This window comes from Ictalurus furcatus, chromosome 14 (genome assembly GCF_023375685.1).
Source record: "Ictalurus furcatus strain D&B chromosome 14, Billie_1.0, whole genome shotgun sequence".
Lineage (NCBI taxonomy): Eukaryota > Metazoa > Chordata > Actinopteri > Siluriformes > Ictaluridae > Ictalurus > Ictalurus furcatus.
The window spans coordinates 23503873-23523095 of NC_071268.1; the positions used below are offsets into that span (position 1 = coordinate 23503873).

Genomic DNA, 19223 nt, shown 5'->3' on the forward strand with positions numbered 1-19223 from the left:
TGTGTGTGTTGCATACGTATTCCTGCCTCACGCAGTGTTCCCGGGATATCCTCTGGATCCACCATGTTCCTGACCAGGATAAAGCGGTTACTGAAATCGAGTATGTGAATCTGAAAGATTTGAATGACAAAGTCGCACAAACACATCAGGAGTCCTACTGACTTTTATTTCTCCAACATCCAAAAACTTCTTTTCAGTGCAGTTAAAATAGCCATAGAATGTAGTGCAACTTGCAAGTTGCACATCAGTAATACACAACTGAAAGAATTTATACAGTATTGCTTTAGTCATATCACCACTCTGCCTTGGGCTTCTGGGTTTCCAGTGAACACCAAGTGTATACAGAAATCAGACTGCATTGCACTGACATGGTTTCAGTCATAAAACATCCCCCCCTTATTTTAAAGTCCTGTGCTGTGTGCCACTTAAAATCCCTCCCACATCTCGCTAAGTCATTTGCATTGAACATTTTTAGTTCCTGAGAATACTTCCTCTGGTATGAAACCCACAGTTTGGTCATAAATTCAACACTGTCAAATGCATTTTTGATTCCAGCCAGGAAGCCAGACATACTCAATGAAGGTAAAGGAGGAGGGGAAAATAAGAGAAAAGAACAAAGTAGAACAGGGAAAAGAAAATAAGATCAAAGGGAAAGGGGAAAAAAAAAATTACAGTTATCAATAGTGTAGTCCATCTCCACACGGACTGATCTGGAGAAAACCCGAGTCCTGTGCATCTAGGCACAGTGGGTTTTACCCCACTAACACTTGCATCTCTAGGTGGCGCAACCTAGCTGGTCTAAAAGGAGAGTCTTTTCACTCTCCCTCTTTCCAGTTTCTCCTATACTGTCCTCCTCTTGTACATCAAATGGCTCGGTTTCTCTTCCCTCAGGTTTTCCTCATCATACGGCGCGTCTGCCAGGCGTGGAACTTGTTATAGGCGGCCTGGATCATCTCTTCTAGATGACTGGTCAGCTGCAAAAAAATAAGTAAATCAACCATAAGAACACTACTCGTGTCAAAATTACTTGGCTTCATGCACATAAAAGAAAAAGCACATTTATCTCAACACCTAAGCCATAGTGCAGCTTTATGTATTCTTATGAAACTTTATGAAACAGTGGCAAGCGTGCCTCTGTTTCAAATGTCATTTTCAGTTCTTGTATTAACAGAGCATTTCTGCTAGGGCTCACGGCACAAACCAGAAGAAAAGAACCTGCTTTGGCATGGCTGACGGACAAGTCGAGACACCTCCATGCTCTGAAAAAATATCACTGAATCAAGCATGCATTTAATGCATTAACCTTGCATAACAGTCTAGATTTGAAGAACCAGTTTAATTCTTGTTTAATTACATCTAGCAAAAGTTCTACTTTTATCGGACCAACATGATAATCTGTTATTATACTGTAGGAAAAGAAAAGAAAAATCTTTAAAGACTCATTTAAAAATACAGTTTATTAGAGTGGCATGCAGGCTTCAGTTCAAAGCTCTGGCATGTGATTACACTTCAGGAAATACACACACTGCAGTTGTGTAAAATGACCTTTAAAACCAGTGACATCAGATTAAACACAAGACCCCATTTCCTGTGACAATGTGGCAGTGCTGGTTTGAAAGGCAATGCTTGTTTTTTTTAGGACTTTTTTTTTGGAATCACAGTTGCAATAACGTATATTGGTATTTCTATATACATTTATCTCCAAACAACTAGAACTCGACAGGGACAGGGACGCCTCCTCCGTAATCTGTACGCCAAAAACACCCTTAAAATAAAATAGACCAGAGGTTAAAATAAAATAGACTAGAGGTCGGCCGATTGATCGGTTTTGGCGATTAATCGGCACAGTTAAACTGATTGCTGGAGCTATCTGATTATCAGCAAAAATCCACACTGAGTTTTTCCCGGTTGCGTCCATTGCAGGAGCGGCTGAGAAGGGTTCCGCTGTTGTTATACAGTACGAGAGCGGCCTCTAGAGGCGAAATAAAAACTAATCGCTGACGAATTTTGCTGTGATATTTGAAGTGTTTGTGGATTAATTTTGGTCATCTCTTTTTCATTTGTTATTTGCAGGGTTACCTTTTAGTTCAGTTTGGATCTTTTATTTACTTTCATATGTATTAATAGTTTTATATCTATCTAGTTTTTTTTCCAGTACATTTTCATGGTACAGTCAGTACTGTTTATTTTTGTAAAAGGTTCAGCAATATTTTACTTTGAACTAATTGGTTGATTAAGCAGTTATCAGTTAGGTACTGCCCAACTTAGTTATCGGTAAAATCCACCATCAGGCGGCCTCTAAAATAGACTTCAAACAGGAAGGAAGCTATTGCAGAAAAACTATCAGACATTCGACCTTGACTCTGTTTGGATTCATTCCAAAATCAGTTCATCTGTTGGTTACAGTGATAATTCCACAAAAATCCTACAAACATTCAAAATAAAAACATGTCGTCTTGGCAATGAAATATGACGCCATAACCCAGACAAGCCTTATTTTGTTACTGGAACCAATTGTCCAATGTCAACTGGCTCTTTGGTGGAAAATTGCTGAGCGGTTCTAGATTAGACCCTGGCAGGAAAGAATGGCTAATAAAACTTAAAAATAAAAATAAAAAATTATATATAATATCTCAGTGCTTACATTGGTACTTAAGTATTCCCGCTGGATCTTCTCTTGGAATGGGTGGAGCTTGGATGACTGGAATCTCTCCAGATTGGACTGCATCTTAACCACCTTAGCAGAGGCACAAATATAATTAAGACTGGAAGCTTAGTGTTCATGTTCATTATGCAATGCCATGAATCACTACATGTATCATTTACAGCATTTAGTATACGCCCTTATACAGAGTGAAATGAAATCTCACAAGTCAAGGGATTCTTAACGAATTAAATAAAGGGCGAATTCAAGTGCTTGGTGAATAAGTAGGCATCCATACTGGATTCAAATCCATCACTGCGCAAATCCATTCTCAGTAAAACACAGAACCTTTAGTGCGTTTGTTTTCTTAATGACTGTGTGTAATGTAGCATCTGTTCAAACGAGTTAAAATATCAGTTGATGCACCACAAGCATGACAATTCCACATAGCCGAGCATAGTCTAACCGAATTAAACTCGGACTAAGTATACTGCATCCTTCTCAAACGAGAACGGTCAAAACATACATAGCAACATAAAGGCACCTTTATTAACGTATATTTTAATAGCCGTATAATTAGGTTTAACAACTTGTAAAGCATTGCTGCTGCAATCCCTGATAAAACTGTACCTTCTCCTCCAGGAAGGGCGTGTTGACTGGAAAACAGGACCAGAAGTGCCGTAGCAGCTCCCCTGCTGCTGTGTATAAGTGCTTCAGTTCACTCTGAACATCACTGGGTACCAACTCTACACACACACACACACACACACACACACACACACACACACACACACACACACACACACACAAGACTTAAATCATCAAGTCAAATTAATGATGAAATACAAACTAAGATACACTCTATGGCCAAAAGTTTGCGGACCTGACCACGATAGCCACATGTGAGCCATCCGCAAACTGTCCAACAAAGTTGGCAGCATATTGTCTAGGATGGGTTTATATGCTGTAGCATTACAATTTCCCTTCACTAGAACTAAGAGGCCCAAACCTGTTCCAGCATGACGATATCCCTGTGCACAAAGTAAGGACATTATTCACCGAGGTTGGAGTGGAAGAACTCGAGTGTCCTGCACAGAGCCCTGACCTCAACCTGGACATGGTTGGGATGAATATGAGCGCCAACTACACGCCAGGCCTTTTCACCTGACATCAGTGCCTGACCTCACTAATGTGGTTGTTGCTGAACGAGCACAAATCCCCACAGCCACGCTCCAAAATCTAGTGGCCTTAACAAAAGAGTGGATGTTATTATAACAGAAAAGGGGAATACATCCATTATGGGATGTTCAACAAGAACATAAGGGTGTGATCATCAGGTGTCCATAAACTTTTGGCCATATCATTTATCATCTATGTTTTTGCATGTTCCTTGCATCTTTCAATTCTATCACTGGTCCTTGTCAATATCCCACAGGACTTTCTATGAAGGGCGTTTTAAGGACCCTATTGAATCCCAAAATAAGAAATGGACGCGTTGAACTTCTGAGGATGCTATTCAAATATTAAAAAAAAATAAAATACACCAACACTGATAAAAATTACAGAAGATTACAAAGTAGCAGTAATTATGTAGTAAATGTTCCAAGATACTGTAGACTGAGTGCATATTTAACTCACGACTGATGGTCTGTTGGTGTCCAGCTTGCATTAAAACCCCCCCAGGTGAAAGGGCTGTAATAGCCAAACTAGCCACACTGCTGGACATCACCTGAAATGACACCAAGAAATGACACTGTGAGCAATATGAACAGTAATGGTCACAAAATCAGGTTTCTTAGGATTCAAATTACACCTGGTGTTAAAACTGTAATGACCATTCAATCACACGTGAATGGGGATTAGTAAAAAACATTAACACCTGGTTTGGTTTCACAACTTCTATTACATTTATTATTAAAAATCCTGATTAAAGCTGAAAGGGTATATCCACTGTATACTGCAGACACCAGCAACTACCAACCAGTATCGGTTCTCTGATTTCTTTCTAATATCCTCAAACATGCTGTATACTATCAGTTCTTACTTTCGTACACAGAACTACCTCCAAAAGCCAAATCTTCGTTGACCTCTCAGCAGCAATCAAAGCTGCCAACCACAAGCCTCTCCCGGAATTTGTGGCACAGCATTGCAGTGGTTTGCTTCTTACCATGAGGAACTGTCATATTATGTGTCATGGAGGGGATCCACGTGTCCCATGCGGACTCTCCACTGGTGTCCCACAAGTCTCAGTGGTGGGTCCTCTTCTGTTCTCCCTCTATTCCTGCTCTATCAGCAAGGTCATATCCTCACACTGTTTTTCACACCGCTGCTACGCTGATCTGAACAAATCTTCGAATGTCATCACGGATGGCATCTTATCAGCTGAAACTTCATACCAGGCAAGACTGAGCTGCTGTACAGTGGCAAGAAAAAGTATGTGAACCTTTTGGAATTTCATGGTTTTCTGAATAAATCTGTCATAAAATGTGATCTGATCTATATCCAAGTCAAGGGTATTAACAAATATAATGTGTCTAAAATTCTGATCTTTCATGTCTTTATTGAGAACAACCAAAAAAAACCTCATAGTGCTTGTGGAAAAAGTATGTGAACCCTTGAGTTAATGACCTCAAAAAAGCTAACTGGAGTCAGGTTTTAGCACATCTCGTTAGTGGAGTCTCGTTAACAAAATGAGTTTGGAAATGTGGACTACAGCTACTTTGACTGATAAAAACCCCTCAAACTTTTGGAGTTTGCTCTGCTCAAGAAGCACACGCTTATGTTAGCCATGCCTCGCCAAAAAGAGCTTTCAGAGGATCTACGATCAAGAATTGATTTACATAAAGCTGGCAAGGGTTACAAAGTGATTTCAAAGACTTTAGAAATTCACCAGTCTACAGTTAGGCAAACATTCTACAAATGGAGACACTTTGGGACTGTTGCTATTCTACCAAGAAGTGGGCGCCCAGTCAAAATGACACCAAGAGCACAACGAAGACTCAATGAGGTAAAGAAACAACCCCGAATGACAGCCGAAGATTTGAAGGCAACATTGGAACTGGCTAACATCTCTGTTCATGAGTCTACAATACGTAAAACATTGAACAAGCAGGTTATCTATGGCAGGACACCACGAAGGAAGCCACTTCTTACTAAAAAGAACATTGCTGCACGCCTAAAGTTTGCAAAAGAGCACATTGACACTCCACGGCGGTATTGGCAAAATGTTTTGTGGACTGATGAAACTAAGATTGAACTATTTGGAAAAAGCACACAGTACTACATCTGGTGTAGAAAGGGCACGGCATATCATCATGAAAACATCATCCCAACCGTAAAGTATAGTAGAGGAAACATCATGATTTGGGCCTGCTTTGCTGCATCAGGGCCTGGCCAGCTTGCAATCATTGAGGGGAAGATGAATTCCCAAGTATATCAGACAATTCTTCAGGATAATGTGAGAATATCTGTACGTAAGTTGAAACTGCAACAGGACAATGACCCAAAACACTGGAACAAGTCCACAACAGAATGGCTTCCGAAAAACAAAATCCACCTTTTGGAGTGGCCAAGTCAGAGCCCAGACCTCAACCCAATAGAGATGCTATGGAATGACTTGAAGAGAGCCATACACATGAGACCTTCAAAGAATATGACAGAGCTAAAGCAGTTCTGCCAGGAAGCATGGGCTAAAATTCCTCCTGAACGATGTGCAGGTCTGATCCACAGACACAGGAAGCACTTGGTTGAGGTTATTGCTGCCAAAGGGAGGGGGGGTCAACCAGTTGTTAATTCTAACGGTTCACTTACATTTTCCACTGTCATTTTGAATGTTGAATGAGTGTGTTCAATAAAGACATGAGGGATCTGAATTTATTTTGTGTTATTATTTTAGACATTATATTTGTCAATAACCTTGACTTAGATGAAGATCAGATCACATTTTATGACAAATTTATTCAGAAAACCATGAAATTCCAAAAAGGTTCACATACTTATTCTTGCCACTGTATATCCCAGGAGATGCATTCCCACATCAAGACCTGGTCATCTCCCTGCACTCTTAGATACCACCATCTGGCAATGGGGTAGTTCTCTACTATCCTTCTCTCTTTAAACTGCTAACCTTACATTGTCATTCAGTTTCGCCTGTACATCTGGATAAGCTGGCCTTTTCTATTCACTGAAGCCACTCGGGTGTCAGGTTCTCATCCTGGCAGGTCTTCCCCTGCATACCATTCGACTGATCCAAAATGCAGCTGCAAGACTTGTTTTCAACCTCCCCAAGTTCTTCCATGCTACCCCATTGTTGTGTTCCCTCCACTGATGCCAGAGCCATATCTCACTGATTTCCCACTGAAGATAAGCAGAGTCGAGCCTCTAGTACCTGGATGGGAGACCTACTGGGGGAAAAACTAAGGTGGCTGCTGGAAGTGGTATTGGTGAGGCCAGCAGGGGGCACTCACCCTGTGGTCTGTGAGGGTCCTAATGGCCCAGTATAGTGATGAGGACAATATACTGTAAAAACAGCACCGTCTTTCGGATGAGACGTTAAACCGAGGTCCTGACTCTCTGTGGTCATTAAAAATCCCATGACACTTATCGTAGAAGAGTAGAGGTCTACCACCGGTGTCCAGGTGAAATTCCCTCATTTGCCCTTCTCCATCATGGCCCCCTAATAATCCCCATTTCTGAATTGACATCACTCCCCTCTCCAAAAATAGCTGTATGTATACTATGTAAAGCACTTTTAGTGTCTAGAAAAGCGCTGTATAAATGTAACTGTAACTAACTAACCACCAGCCACCACCAACTTGAATGCACCATCACACCCTGTGCCACACGAGCCTCTAGGACAGCTCAACTGGGCCCACCATCCCTCAAGATACAAAGAAGACAAGCGTCAAGGCTCATCTCTATAATGGCACCCAGGTGGTGGAATGAACCGGCTGTCCAAACAGCTGAGTCACTGTCTCCTCTTTACCAAGCATGTGAATTGGCACTTAGTTTTGTTTTGTTTTGAATCACATGACTTCTGTGTTTTCTTTTTCTTTCTGTACTAACTTCCCTCTAAAAGGGTTTGTACTTAATGGTATTCTTAGACTTAGGCTGACCTATTTAACTAGCATGAGGATATGTAACTGAAGGAGACTACAAAGCACTTCTGTGAGGCCTTCTGGATAAAGATGTCTGCTAAACACTCATTCCATTATCATGAATCAAGTTCAAGTCCTATTTAGCTCATTTAGTGTCTGAGAAACATGATCTAGCTTTTGTGCATGTTGAAGTGGTTTTATATTGCATACAAGGATTTTTGACAAAGGATTTAAATGTTAATAGCACTATGCCAAACCCCGCCCCCACCAAAAAAAACAAACAAACAAACGAAAAAAGTTCTCCCAGCAACCAAACCACCCACACCTACTAAGTATACCTGAGTAAGGCAGGGTTTGTAGCAGCTCATCTCCTCCCTAATGCAGCTGATTGAGTTGATGATGTCCTGACTTGTGGAGTAGTGCTGGGACTGCAGGGGCACAGGACCGTGGGAATACCTAAAAAGTAATAGAGTGAAATAGATACTGATGGGAGATGTTTTTAAAAAAATATATTTTAAAAACTTCAAATAAGCAGTATACATGTATAATTATTTGTGTTATTACAATATTAGCCTTTGCACTATTGTAGTATGTAAATGTCCACTCTAACAGATTATAAAAAAAATTGTGTCCTGGAATATTAGCCATTCCTGAAGTATTTCTGAGGGAGTTACAACCAATAGAAGCACTCACATGCTCCAATAAATGAATCGGACAAATGTCTCACGCAATCACAATATAGCGTTTTGTCAGTACTGTGCAGTAATAAAGATTAGTTATATTAAAAATATCAGAAGACACGCACACACAGACGAGACTGATTTTCAGCTGCACTTTTGCAATACTACTCTAACTGTAATATTAATGATATTTGACAAGTACTGATGTTTGGTAAGATTTGATTAAATGTACCGGTCAGATTTCTTAAGATTCAGAGCAATTGTTTTAGGCCCAGATTCATTCTCCAGGTCCTCATACTCAATAGCCTCTTGCAATTTCACCTGGGAAGACAAACAAAAAAAATCAGTACATGTCCGATAGGAAATGACTATGGAACTTGGAAGCCGAAAATGAAATTCATACAGTCCCCTCTGAAACTATTGGAACAGCAAGAACAATTCATTTGTTTTTTACTGTAGGCTGAAGACAGTTGGGTTTGAGATCAAAAGATGAATATGAGAAAAGAGTTTATTTCGTGGTATTTATATGTAGATGTGTTAAACGATATAGAACATAGCACAGTTTGTATCAGACCACCCAATTTGTAGACAGGCAAAAAATATTCTAGCGCGTGACTGACGGTGTTTCTTGTTACCCAGGTGTGTCTCTGTTAGATTGACTGTAAACAATAAATAGTTCTGAACATCTATTCTTGGTTTTAGCCTTCAGTTTCACTTGTAAAGCCTACATTTGTTGTTAAGAAGGATAAACCAACATGAAGAGCAGAGAGCTGTCTATGGGAGTAAAACAAGCCATTTTGAACCTGAGAAAAGAAGGAAAATCAAATCAGAGCCATTGCAGAAACATTGGGTATAGTCGATATAACAATCTGGAATGTCCTGAAAAAGAAAGAAACCACTGGTGTACTGAGCAACAGACACTTAATGGTTCGGCCAAGGAGAACAACAGCAGTCGATGACAGAAACTTTGAGAGAGCTGTGGAGAAAAACCCAAAAACAACACAGTCAGTGACATCACCAACAACCTCCACAGGGCAGGAGTGAAGTTATCACAATCTACCATTCGAAGAAGGCTTCAAGAGCAGAAATATAGTAGTCATACCATTAGATGCAAAAACCACTCATCAGCAGTAAGTATCAGAAAGCCAGATTGGAATTCACAAAAAATACAGAGATGAGCCACAAAAGTTCTGGAACTAAGATGAACCTCTACCAAAGTGATGGAAAGGCCAAAGTGTGGAGAAAGAAAGGATCTGCTCATGATCCAAAACATACAAGCTCATCTGTGAAGCATGGTGGAGGTAGTGTCACGGCTTGGGTTTGCATGGCTGCTTCTGGAACATTCTCACTAATCTTTATTGATGATGTAACTCATGATGGCAGCAGCAGAATTAATTCAGAAATCTACAGAAACAACCCGTCTTCAAATTTACAGAGAAATGTATCCAAATTAATCAGGAGGAACTTCATCATGCAACAAGACAATGATCCAAAACACACTACCAACTCAACAAAGGACTTTATCAGGGGGGAAAAGTGGAAGGTTTTAGACTGGCAAAGTCAATCCCCAGACCTTAACCCAGTTGAGCAGCATTTCACCTACTGAAGAGGAGACTGAAGGGAGAAGCCCTGAAACAAAAAAGAACTGAAAAAGGCTGCGGTAAAAGCCTGGAAAAGCAGAACCCAAAAAGAAGAAAACAGTTTGGTGAGGTCAGTAAGTTGCAGGCTTGATACAGTTATTGCAAGCAAGGGATATGCAACCAAATATTAAGTGTTATTTACGTTACATATACTTCAATGCTTATCTGTTCCTATACTTCTGCTCACCTAAAAATTGTGTGGTCTGATACAAAAGGTTCTGTGTTTTATGTTATTTAACACATCTAGCTATACATACAGGAAAATAAAAGCTGAAATCCTAAACCTGTCTAGTTTAAGAGGGGACGGTACATACATACATACACATTCAAACACCCAATCCCACATGATACACAAACACTCTGGTTTATTATAAACCTTTTTAATTGGCGGCTGAAAGCAGTCAGAGTCCCTGGAATTCCCATCTGTGCCACTTGTCTCACTGGCCTGGTCACTGGCTGCTTCCCTGTATACAGAGACACAGACAGTATACAGAGAGACAGACTAAAGTTTGGATACAATTTGTTGGTACACAGACCTAAACAAACATGTATACACAGTAAAAAGTCGAAGTTCTGGAAACACGCACTCACATTTTCATTACAGTTTAGAATAGTGAAGACATTAAAACTATGAACGGATGCTTAATGAAGACATTTCCTAGAAGACATAATTGTTAATTGTGTTCCTATTGTCTCTTTGTGGGCGTGTAGCATCCGTACAGCATTTTTAGTTCTGAAGAGAAAGAGTAGCAGCTAAAACGTGTAGCTTACAAGCACATGACTTACTACAGTATATGATTTATTTGTCTTTAAATTAATTTTAGCATTTAAAAATAAATAAATAAATAATAAAAAAGGACAAAAGTGTGAAAATTGGTTTGATGTACATTACAAGCCTGGCTTCATATTAACTTTGTTAGCAGATTAGCACTGTGAACTAACTCTTCTAGCTACATACACACGTTATATACACTGTGTTTAATTAGGCGCATCACTACATGCCTTAGCTAAACAGAAATGAAATAAACACTCATTGCTCACTGTACACTAGCTACTGTACATACACTGACTAGTGGCACTAATGATCTCTGCTACTTCCTTCCAAGCTTTACTTTTCTTCATGTCTCTATACACATTTAATGTGAGGTCATATATGACAGGATAACACATGAAACTGCCATTTTATGGTTTTTCTTGTATTTTTACAAGTGTAGGAACTGATGTTGCTAAAGCTGTGAGAGGGGAACTGGGAGGAAAAAGAAAAAAAAAAAGTGGTACCATGCACGCTATTGGTCAGAGGATTCATTCCAATCACTGGTTTAGATTTGTTGCTTTGCTGTCATGCCTGATTTGCCTAAAATTGAGACACTCTCAACTCACGCTAGTGCAGGGGTGTCCGATCTTATCCAGAAAGATCCGGTGTGGGTGCAGGTTTTCATTCCGATCAAGCAGAAGTCACATCTGAGTCTATTGAAAGCTAAGCTCAACTGATTAAACAGGTGGAATCAAGTGTGGCTCCAGCTTGGTTGGAATGAAAAGCTGCACCCACACCGGCCCTTTCCGGATAAGATCGGACACCCCTGCGCTAGTGCTTTGTCTCTTGCCTCTGCATGTCGTACATGTACAGGGAGGGAGATAAGCATTGAATGCGTCAATGTGGTTTTTTTTTTCCCAGTAAATATATTTCCAATGAGGTTATTCACAGACATCAGTATTAACTCAAGAAATCCAGAAATATAAAGAATTCACAACACTAAAGTCCATAAATAAAGTTGTGTGTAATAAAGTGGAATGACACGGGGGAAAAAAAGTATTGAACACGCTAAGAAAAAGCAGTTCTCCAAGGCAAAGTAAGGCAAGGAACCAGCTGAAATTTCTAAGTAATTATACCTCCCCATCTGTGCAAGTTAATATCAGCTGGGTTAGTAAATTGATGGTCTATAAAAAGGCTTTTCGTTACCAAGGTGTCACACAAGAAACATCTTATGATGGGTAAAAGCAAAGAGATCTCCCAAGACCTTCGCATCCTTATTGTTGTGAAACATATTGATGGAGTCAGATACAGATGTATTTCAAAACTTCTGAATCCTCCAGTAAGCACCATTGGGGACGTAAGCAACATCACTCGGTCATCAACCTGCCACGCACAGGAGCTCCTCACAAGATTTCTGACCAGGGAGTCAGAAGAATAGTCAGAAGAGTAGCCCAAGAGTCAAGGACCACTTGGAAAGAGCTCCAGAAACACTTGGAGGCAGCAGGTACCATAGTCACAGAGGAAAAAAAATAGGCAATGCACTCCACTGCTCACGCTCACCCCGCAAGACTGTATTACTAAAGAAAAGACCCGTCTAAACTCATTTAAAGTTTGCTACAACTCATTTGGACAAGCCTATAAAATACCGGGAGAGTGTAGTCTGGTCAGACGAGAGCAAAATTGAGTTTTTTCGCTGTCATACTACACACCATGTTTGGAGATGAAATGGCACTGCACATCACCCTAAAAACACTACACCAACAGTGAAGTCTGGAGGTGGAAGCATCATGGTGTGGGGCTGTTTTTCATCGCATGGTACTGGCAGACTTCATATAATTGAAGGAATGATGAATGGAGCCCTTTACCAGGAGATTCTTGAGAAGGATCTGCTGCCATCCACCTGGATGATGAAGATGAGACGTGGGTGGACCTTCCAGCATGACAACGATCCAAAACATACAGCAAAGGAAACTCTCCATTGGTTTCAGAGAAAATAAATCAAGGCGTTATAATGGCCCAGTCAATCACCTGACTTGAATCCAATTGAACAAGATTTAAAGACAATATGTTTAGAAGAACGAGCCAAAAATCACACCTGAATACTGCGGCCCATTAACTTCTTCATACAGGAAGCGTCTTGAAGCTGTCATTACAAACAAAGGCTTCTCCACTAACTATTAAATACATTTCAGTTAGTGTGTTCAATAACTTTTTTCCTCAGTCATTACTCTTTATTACACATAACTTCATTTATGGACTGTAATGTTTGGATTTCTTTATATGTTTGGATTTATTGCGTTAACACTGATGTCTGGTGAACATTTCATGTGAATAACCTCATTAGAAATATATTTACTGAAAAAAATGACACGTTCAATACTTATTTCCCCCACTGTACACAGAAGATTAAATGATCGTCAATATGTTGCTTGGTATAACAAATGCACCTTTAGCTTTGTCTGAACAGGAGTTTGCAGAGGTTTTTTTTTTGTGAACGCTTGATTTTTGCTGAGGCTTTTCCCAAAATTTGTGATGCTGAGTTTTTTGTGCCTTTTTCCGCATGAAACTACTCGAACTGGCAAAACTGCAATCACACGAAATCGTTTCGAGCGTTCTTTTGCAGTGACGCTTGTTGGTAAATGAGACCGTTCTGCTGTACCCATGTTCGACGCACGTGAATCGAAGAGGGCTTTCGCCGAATGCGCGCTGTGATGGCGTCACATGACGCGTCTCGGCCGGAACCTGTAGAAAATCTGCTGTAATTTTGAAAAATCGCGAGCTCCTCCAAATATTGCAGAGTTTGCTCGATTTTGTGTTCATTTCTGCGATCGCAAAATCGCAGAATCCTGGAGGGACTGCTTTAGGAACTATACAATGACCAAAGTGTTGCAATGACACGGTCTTGACGACAGCTGCATACACTCTTGGGATCCTCTCAGCCAGCACTACGAGTCGTAATGTATGGATTTGTTTTAACTTGTTTTCTTTCAAGTCATTAATGCGAAACAACCGAGTTTCACAAGCACAGTGAAAGGCGATATACTTGAACGGTGATGCATAAACATTCGCCTGGTACTGAACACCACACACTCCTCTGAATGCTCACACTTTGCGTAGGCCAGCTGCCAGCACCATGGCACTGTGATGGTTGAAGCGTTTAATGATGGCCGAGTTGCTATTCTCTTTTACCGTTTTACAGGAGTTGGATGTGGAGGGAACCGTTAAGGAGCCGTAGCCCTGAAGACAAAAAGGAACAAAGTTAGCCAAATTCGAACATGGAAATTGTTACGGATTTCATGTAGTGTTGCACCGTTTCTAGCATTACCTCATCTAATATTTTATCCTCCAGGGATTGCAGATCCACCATGGGATTCTTAACACCTTGAACAACCATGGACTTCAAACCTGCCCAATGGAACGTATGAGAAGTGAGCAAATCCACACATTTTCACATATTAAGTGTTTCATGTTTCCAAAACAATTTATAGACACGTTACCCTTTTCATCCTGTTTGGCACATTCCGAAAAAATATCCTGCTGCCCAGTGTTAATGCGATCTCTGTGGAAGTAGTGTGACTGGAAGAAGCGCGTCCAGAACTCTTTTTCCGTCATGCTGTGAGGCACATTTTCAGCATATTTCTGTTTGACTGCACAAAACCAAAAGGCTGGTCAGTACAGTACTGGTCATACTGGTCAGTCTTAATGCAACAGCTGGAATTATGAATTTAAAGGAGCCATGTTATTGCGGTTTATAGGAGTAAGAGTTTTTGCGTAAAATGCCATTGTCCTATCGGGTCCCTTAACTGTTGCCGTTTGAAGATGCTATCTCCTGTGGCGTTGAAGAGAGCGTGGCCAGACATGTGTAACGCATTACAGTAGGATAAAAATACCGTCAACAATGTCAGAAAAGGACCATCATCAATCGCCCCAAGTCTGGTGGTTTAGAATTAAATTCATGTACCATGATAACATCTCACCTGCAGGGTATGTTCTGAAGATCGATTCGATGATGTCAGAGGTCAGGTTGTATCTCAGGCCGTTACAGCCGTCAGTCTGTGGTCTAATGTCTGCCTGTAATCACAGCAAAATCCCATCAGAACACTGATTCCCTAACTGTACACAGGGACAGTTCAGGGCTCATTTTGTACCAAACTAGTGACATTAATAGACAACAAAGTCCTGGCTGTGTGTTTGAGCTTACCAGGAAAGCTGCCGATATTCCAACTTCCTGCTGCTTATTGTTGGATATGGAGTGATCTACAGAGCTTAACTTCAGCCGATTGGCCCAAAATTCTTCTGCGCTGATGACTTGACTCACTACCAGGTCTTTATAGAGCTGAAACAGTACTGGATCCTCCTGCAGCATCCTGGGGGAGAAGAAGGATAAAATGAATTGAGACGGCACTTCCGATACTCTCTAGAAAACTGTTATCATGGCCACATTCCGCTGGGAACCTTTTCTTTCTTCAGTGGTATGCTACTAGAATCAAAAATCGGCAATACCTCTATAAAAATAAAAATAATAAAAAAACCAACAACTATAGTGAAGACTCGAGGTGGGCAAAATTAACGACATAATATAGATATAGTGAAAAATTATGTCACGATACACTTTTTGGAGATATCACAGGTAGTGTTATGTTTTTTCTTCTTTAAATAGAAGTGACAAACTCTTTTTGGAAGCAGCTGATTTAGTGTTAATTTTGTACTGAATCTTTAAAATAGTCAAATGTATTTTTAGTTTATTATTATTAGAATCCATTAAAGTGAGATACAGATAGATAGATAGATGGATAACTGTTTTGCTGCTAGCTGGTTATCAAATCTATATTGTGAAACATATCATGTATCATACAAATGTCAAGTACCACGATATGATATTACAAAAATATCACCCACCCCTATTGAGGGCACAAAGTCACACAGTGGTAATGTCATCCTGTGGATAAATACGCCTCAGTTCGATCGACTGCTCGGTTCCTAGCGTACTAACCTTCTTTAAAGTCCTCGTCTATGCAAAACGTGTATGTACGATCTTGAACGATTGGCTTCAAATCATATAACTGATGTGTGTTACTGTAATATTATATCAAATTTAAATTCGACTGCGGGCACAAATTTAACGAGCAGCTTGTGAATCTCAGTTGTTTCGCAAAACAATAACTTGAAAGGAAACAAGCTAAAACAAATCCATACATTAAGTCAAATAAACCTAGCCATTCATTTAGGAAGAAAAAAAAACCGAAATGCGCCGTATAAAAGGAGGAAGGAGGAGGAGTTACTCTCTGTCTGTAGAAGCTGACGCGCTGCAATGGCTGAGCTGCATTACTTCAAGACTTTCTGCACGCTTAGGAGGTGCTCTTTTGTATGGAAGCCCATTTCTACTATGGCGGAGGAAAAAATGTAAAAAGGTAATTGCGACTTTATATCTCAGAATTGCGCCTTTATTTCTCACAGTTGCGATTTTTTATCTCGCAATTCTGCCGTTTTGTTCTCACAATTTAGACGTCCACCTGACATTTATTGAGTTATAAAGAATGCGACAACGAAGCAACAATCATTCTTTACAAACAAGCTGTATAAGAACAAAACTCATCAGCTAGTCAAGACAAGGAAAACACACTTGTTATATGAAGTTAGTCATATTTCTATTGGACGTCTAAATTACAAGAAATAAAGTCAAAATTGTGATGTAAACTCGTAATTCTGAGAAAAAAGGCAGAACTGTGAGATACAAACTCACAATTGTGAGAAATCCAGTCTCAATTCTGAGATATAAAGTCGCAATTACCCCTTGCATTTTTTCCCCGTGTCAGAAACAGGCTTCCATGCGTCTGCTTTTTTTAGTCTGCATTTTGTTGGTTTTAGCTCACCAGTAGTTTTTCCCTCTCTTTAACCTGAGGTAAGAGAGACTCACCTGTTTTTCTCTTCTAGTTCTTTGTTCGCTTTCTTTTTAAACTTGGGCAGGAGCTGCTGCAGCAGGTCTTTGGCGGCCTCCCGGTCCTTTAGAGCCGTGCTTTCATTAGCAAAGTGGAAGGTGGTGCTCTCTCCTGTGTGTAACACCAATTGAAGTTGGATCTTTGCTTTGCCATCTGGACTGATCTTCTGACCTGTGTGTTCAAGGTAAAAGCTTTTTAAAACACTGTATATAAGTACTAGCACATGCTATGCATCTGAAGATGGGTAAAGTGGTAAACGTTGGTCAGCTTCAGGAGTCACTCACAACGGATGTCGGCATACGGGTGGCTGACGGTGAAGCGATCTTTTCCTTCCGGGCCCCAGGCTATGCGCTCGGTCATCAGGTAAAGTGTACCATCCTGTTTTCTCTGCCGGACCCTCTTCACCACCAGCAGCACCTCCTCCGACACCGCTGCCATGACTGCAATAAAAAAAAATGCAGGAGAGGGGTTTTTTTATTGTAAAAAAATTAATTTAAGGTTTGTTGTTTTTTTGGCTAGTTTACAGATAGTCTGGAACCTCCAAGATCTTGTTTTAAAGCAAATAATCAGAAATGAATCTAATCAATTTCAGCAAGCATAGGCTATGGCAAACAAAGGGAAAGTGTAAGTGCAGGCAGTGTATCAATGATGTACAATAATTCTGGGCGATATGACAAAAAGAAATCCTGGTGGGACTGACTCCCTGTTAAGTTCAGAATTGAAATTCTTATTGAATTATATAACGCTCATTCTGGTCTTGCTCCACAGTACCTCCCTACTGACCTTCTCCACTCTTACTCTCCTACCAGAACGCTAAGATCTCACAATCAGCTTCCACCACTGTCGTCATCGTACTAAGACAGGGCGATCGAACCTTTTCTGTGCTTGGTCCAAAACTCTGGAATAGTCTTCGCCTTATGATGTTATATAATGTGATGATATATGATGTTATGTACAGCGCTTTGGATCAACCATTGTTGTCTCTTTAAATGTGCTATATAAATAAATTTTGACTTGGCTTAATTTTTTAATGCCTTTTCTCCCCCCTCTTTCAGGTTTGTGTGCGTGTGTGATTTTTGTGATGTAATCGGGGGTGGACGTTTCACAGAGACCTGGCAACCCTGTAGGTATCATCTAGGAAATCTACCTAGCTAGTAGTGATGGGAAGTTCGGATCATTTTACTGACTCGGATCTTTGAATCTCGTTCAGCAAAATGAACCAATCCCCCCACCCCATCCTACCAAGTCATTTCGTTCATTAAAATCTCTCCCACACTCCCTCTCTCTGTCTGTCTGTCTGTCCTCACTCTCTCTGAGACAACTCGTTGTTCCCGAGTCATAGTAAAGATTCATTCAAAATGAACGACACATCACTACTAGCTAGCTCAAATACAGAAACAACAGAGTTCGGTTTCTGGTGGTTCTCTCTCTCTCTAGCTAATTCATCTCTTACACAGAAATAAACAAACAAACAAATAAACAAATAAACAAACAAACAAACACGTTAAACAGATGTATCCACCATGCATAGATAGCTGCTCCAGTCACTCACCTAAGCTAGCTGCGGAACTAGCTAACTCGAGCAGGGGCTAACTAACAAACAATGAGGAATGACTGGGAATGTAAATAACCCATGTGCTAGTATTCCCCCAGCTAACTTTATTACTAAAACAAACACCGGTTTATAACAAAGTTAGCAACCTGACATCTAGCTAGCGCAATGGAGACGGAGTGAAGTTAGCGGGCTAGCAGTGTAAGAGATAAACAGTCGGGTGACACCGAATATACTTGCCTGTGGCTCCACCGTTAATACAGCTGTTAGCTCAATGTTTATACTGTGGGTACTGAAGTAAACTCAACTTAAATACTATTTACAGCGTTATTCACCGCGAACACCGGCGCTTCACGGGTCAGCCCCTGCACGCCACAACTTTTCTTCCATCTCCGAGACACCGTGGATGTTGAAGTAAGATACAGTGGTCCTGTACACGCTTCAAAATTAAAGTCCAGTTCACAAAACACCTCCAGCTGTTTTAATTCTATTCATTTATTTGTTTGTTACATCTGTCAATATTCTGAACACTAACAAATCAGTTAGAGATAAGATCATGAATTCATAACTGATAGGTAAATGATTAAAGTCATTGATGAGCTGACACATGGAACAGATTATATGAACAGATAATATAACCCTACTAATAAATATACAAATCTAAGTGCAATATCAAGTATATCCAAGCAAGGGGCAGGATGGTTTAATGGTCAGCATGTTTGTCTCGCACCTCTGGGGTTGACTGGAAGAAAGTTGGATTGATGTTCGAGGTTCGCGGAAATTAAGGGACCGTCTCTAAAGTTACATACGACATTGTTATACACGATTCTAGCTTCACTAGCGTTTGAAGGGAATGATGTACAGTCACACAACCAACTGGAAAGGGTTCACCTAGGTGTCAGGTATGATGCACACCTT

At 40.4% G+C, this 19223-nt stretch overlaps 1 protein-coding gene across 3 annotated transcripts; it reads right to left on the bottom strand.

The window, feature by feature from the left end:
* Nucleotides 1-145: 145 nt before the first annotated feature.
* gtf2h1 (general transcription factor IIH, polypeptide 1) lies at nucleotides 146-19013 on the bottom strand. Of its 3 annotated transcripts, none has more exons than XM_053641212.1 (15): nucleotides 18641-19013; nucleotides 17038-17193; nucleotides 16732-16924; nucleotides 15016-15181; nucleotides 14792-14885; nucleotides 14312-14461; nucleotides 14140-14219; nucleotides 13921-14051; nucleotides 10437-10524; nucleotides 8653-8741; nucleotides 8079-8196; nucleotides 4283-4373; nucleotides 3275-3390; nucleotides 2645-2737; nucleotides 146-974 (listed from the first exon to the last, which is right to left on the bottom strand). In XM_053641212.1, exons 2-15 carry the CDS (start codon nucleotides 17189-17191, stop codon nucleotides 888-890), a joined length of 1650 nt encoding a protein of 549 aa, XP_053497187.1. In that variant the 5' UTR covers nucleotides 17192-17193; nucleotides 18641-19013; the 3' UTR covers nucleotides 146-887. The 3 variants fall into 3 exon arrangements, with proteins under 3 accessions (XP_053497187.1, XP_053497186.1, XP_053497185.1); XM_053641211.1 differs by having other exon boundaries at nucleotides 18629-19013; XM_053641210.1 differs by having other exon boundaries at nucleotides 18546-19013.
* Nucleotides 19014-19223: the final 210 nt, after the last annotated feature.

What these genes read in the sequence shown, in the direction of transcription:
- gtf2h1 (XM_053641212.1), bottom strand. Translation starts at nt 17,191, where the DNA reads ATGGCAGCGGTGTCGGAGGAGGTGCTGCTGGTGGTGAAGAGGGTCCGG. An exon ending in ACAAACCCTGCCTTACTCAG is followed by an intron (nt 4,374 to 8,078) that starts GTATACTTAGTA and finishes GTGTCATTTCAG; the next exon opens with GTGATGTCCAGCAGTGTGGC. An exon ending in CGCCCTTCCTGGAGGAGAAG is followed by an intron (nt 2,738 to 3,274) that starts GTACAGTTTTAT and finishes GCCTCTGCTAAG; the next exon opens with GTGGTTAAGATGCAGTCCAA.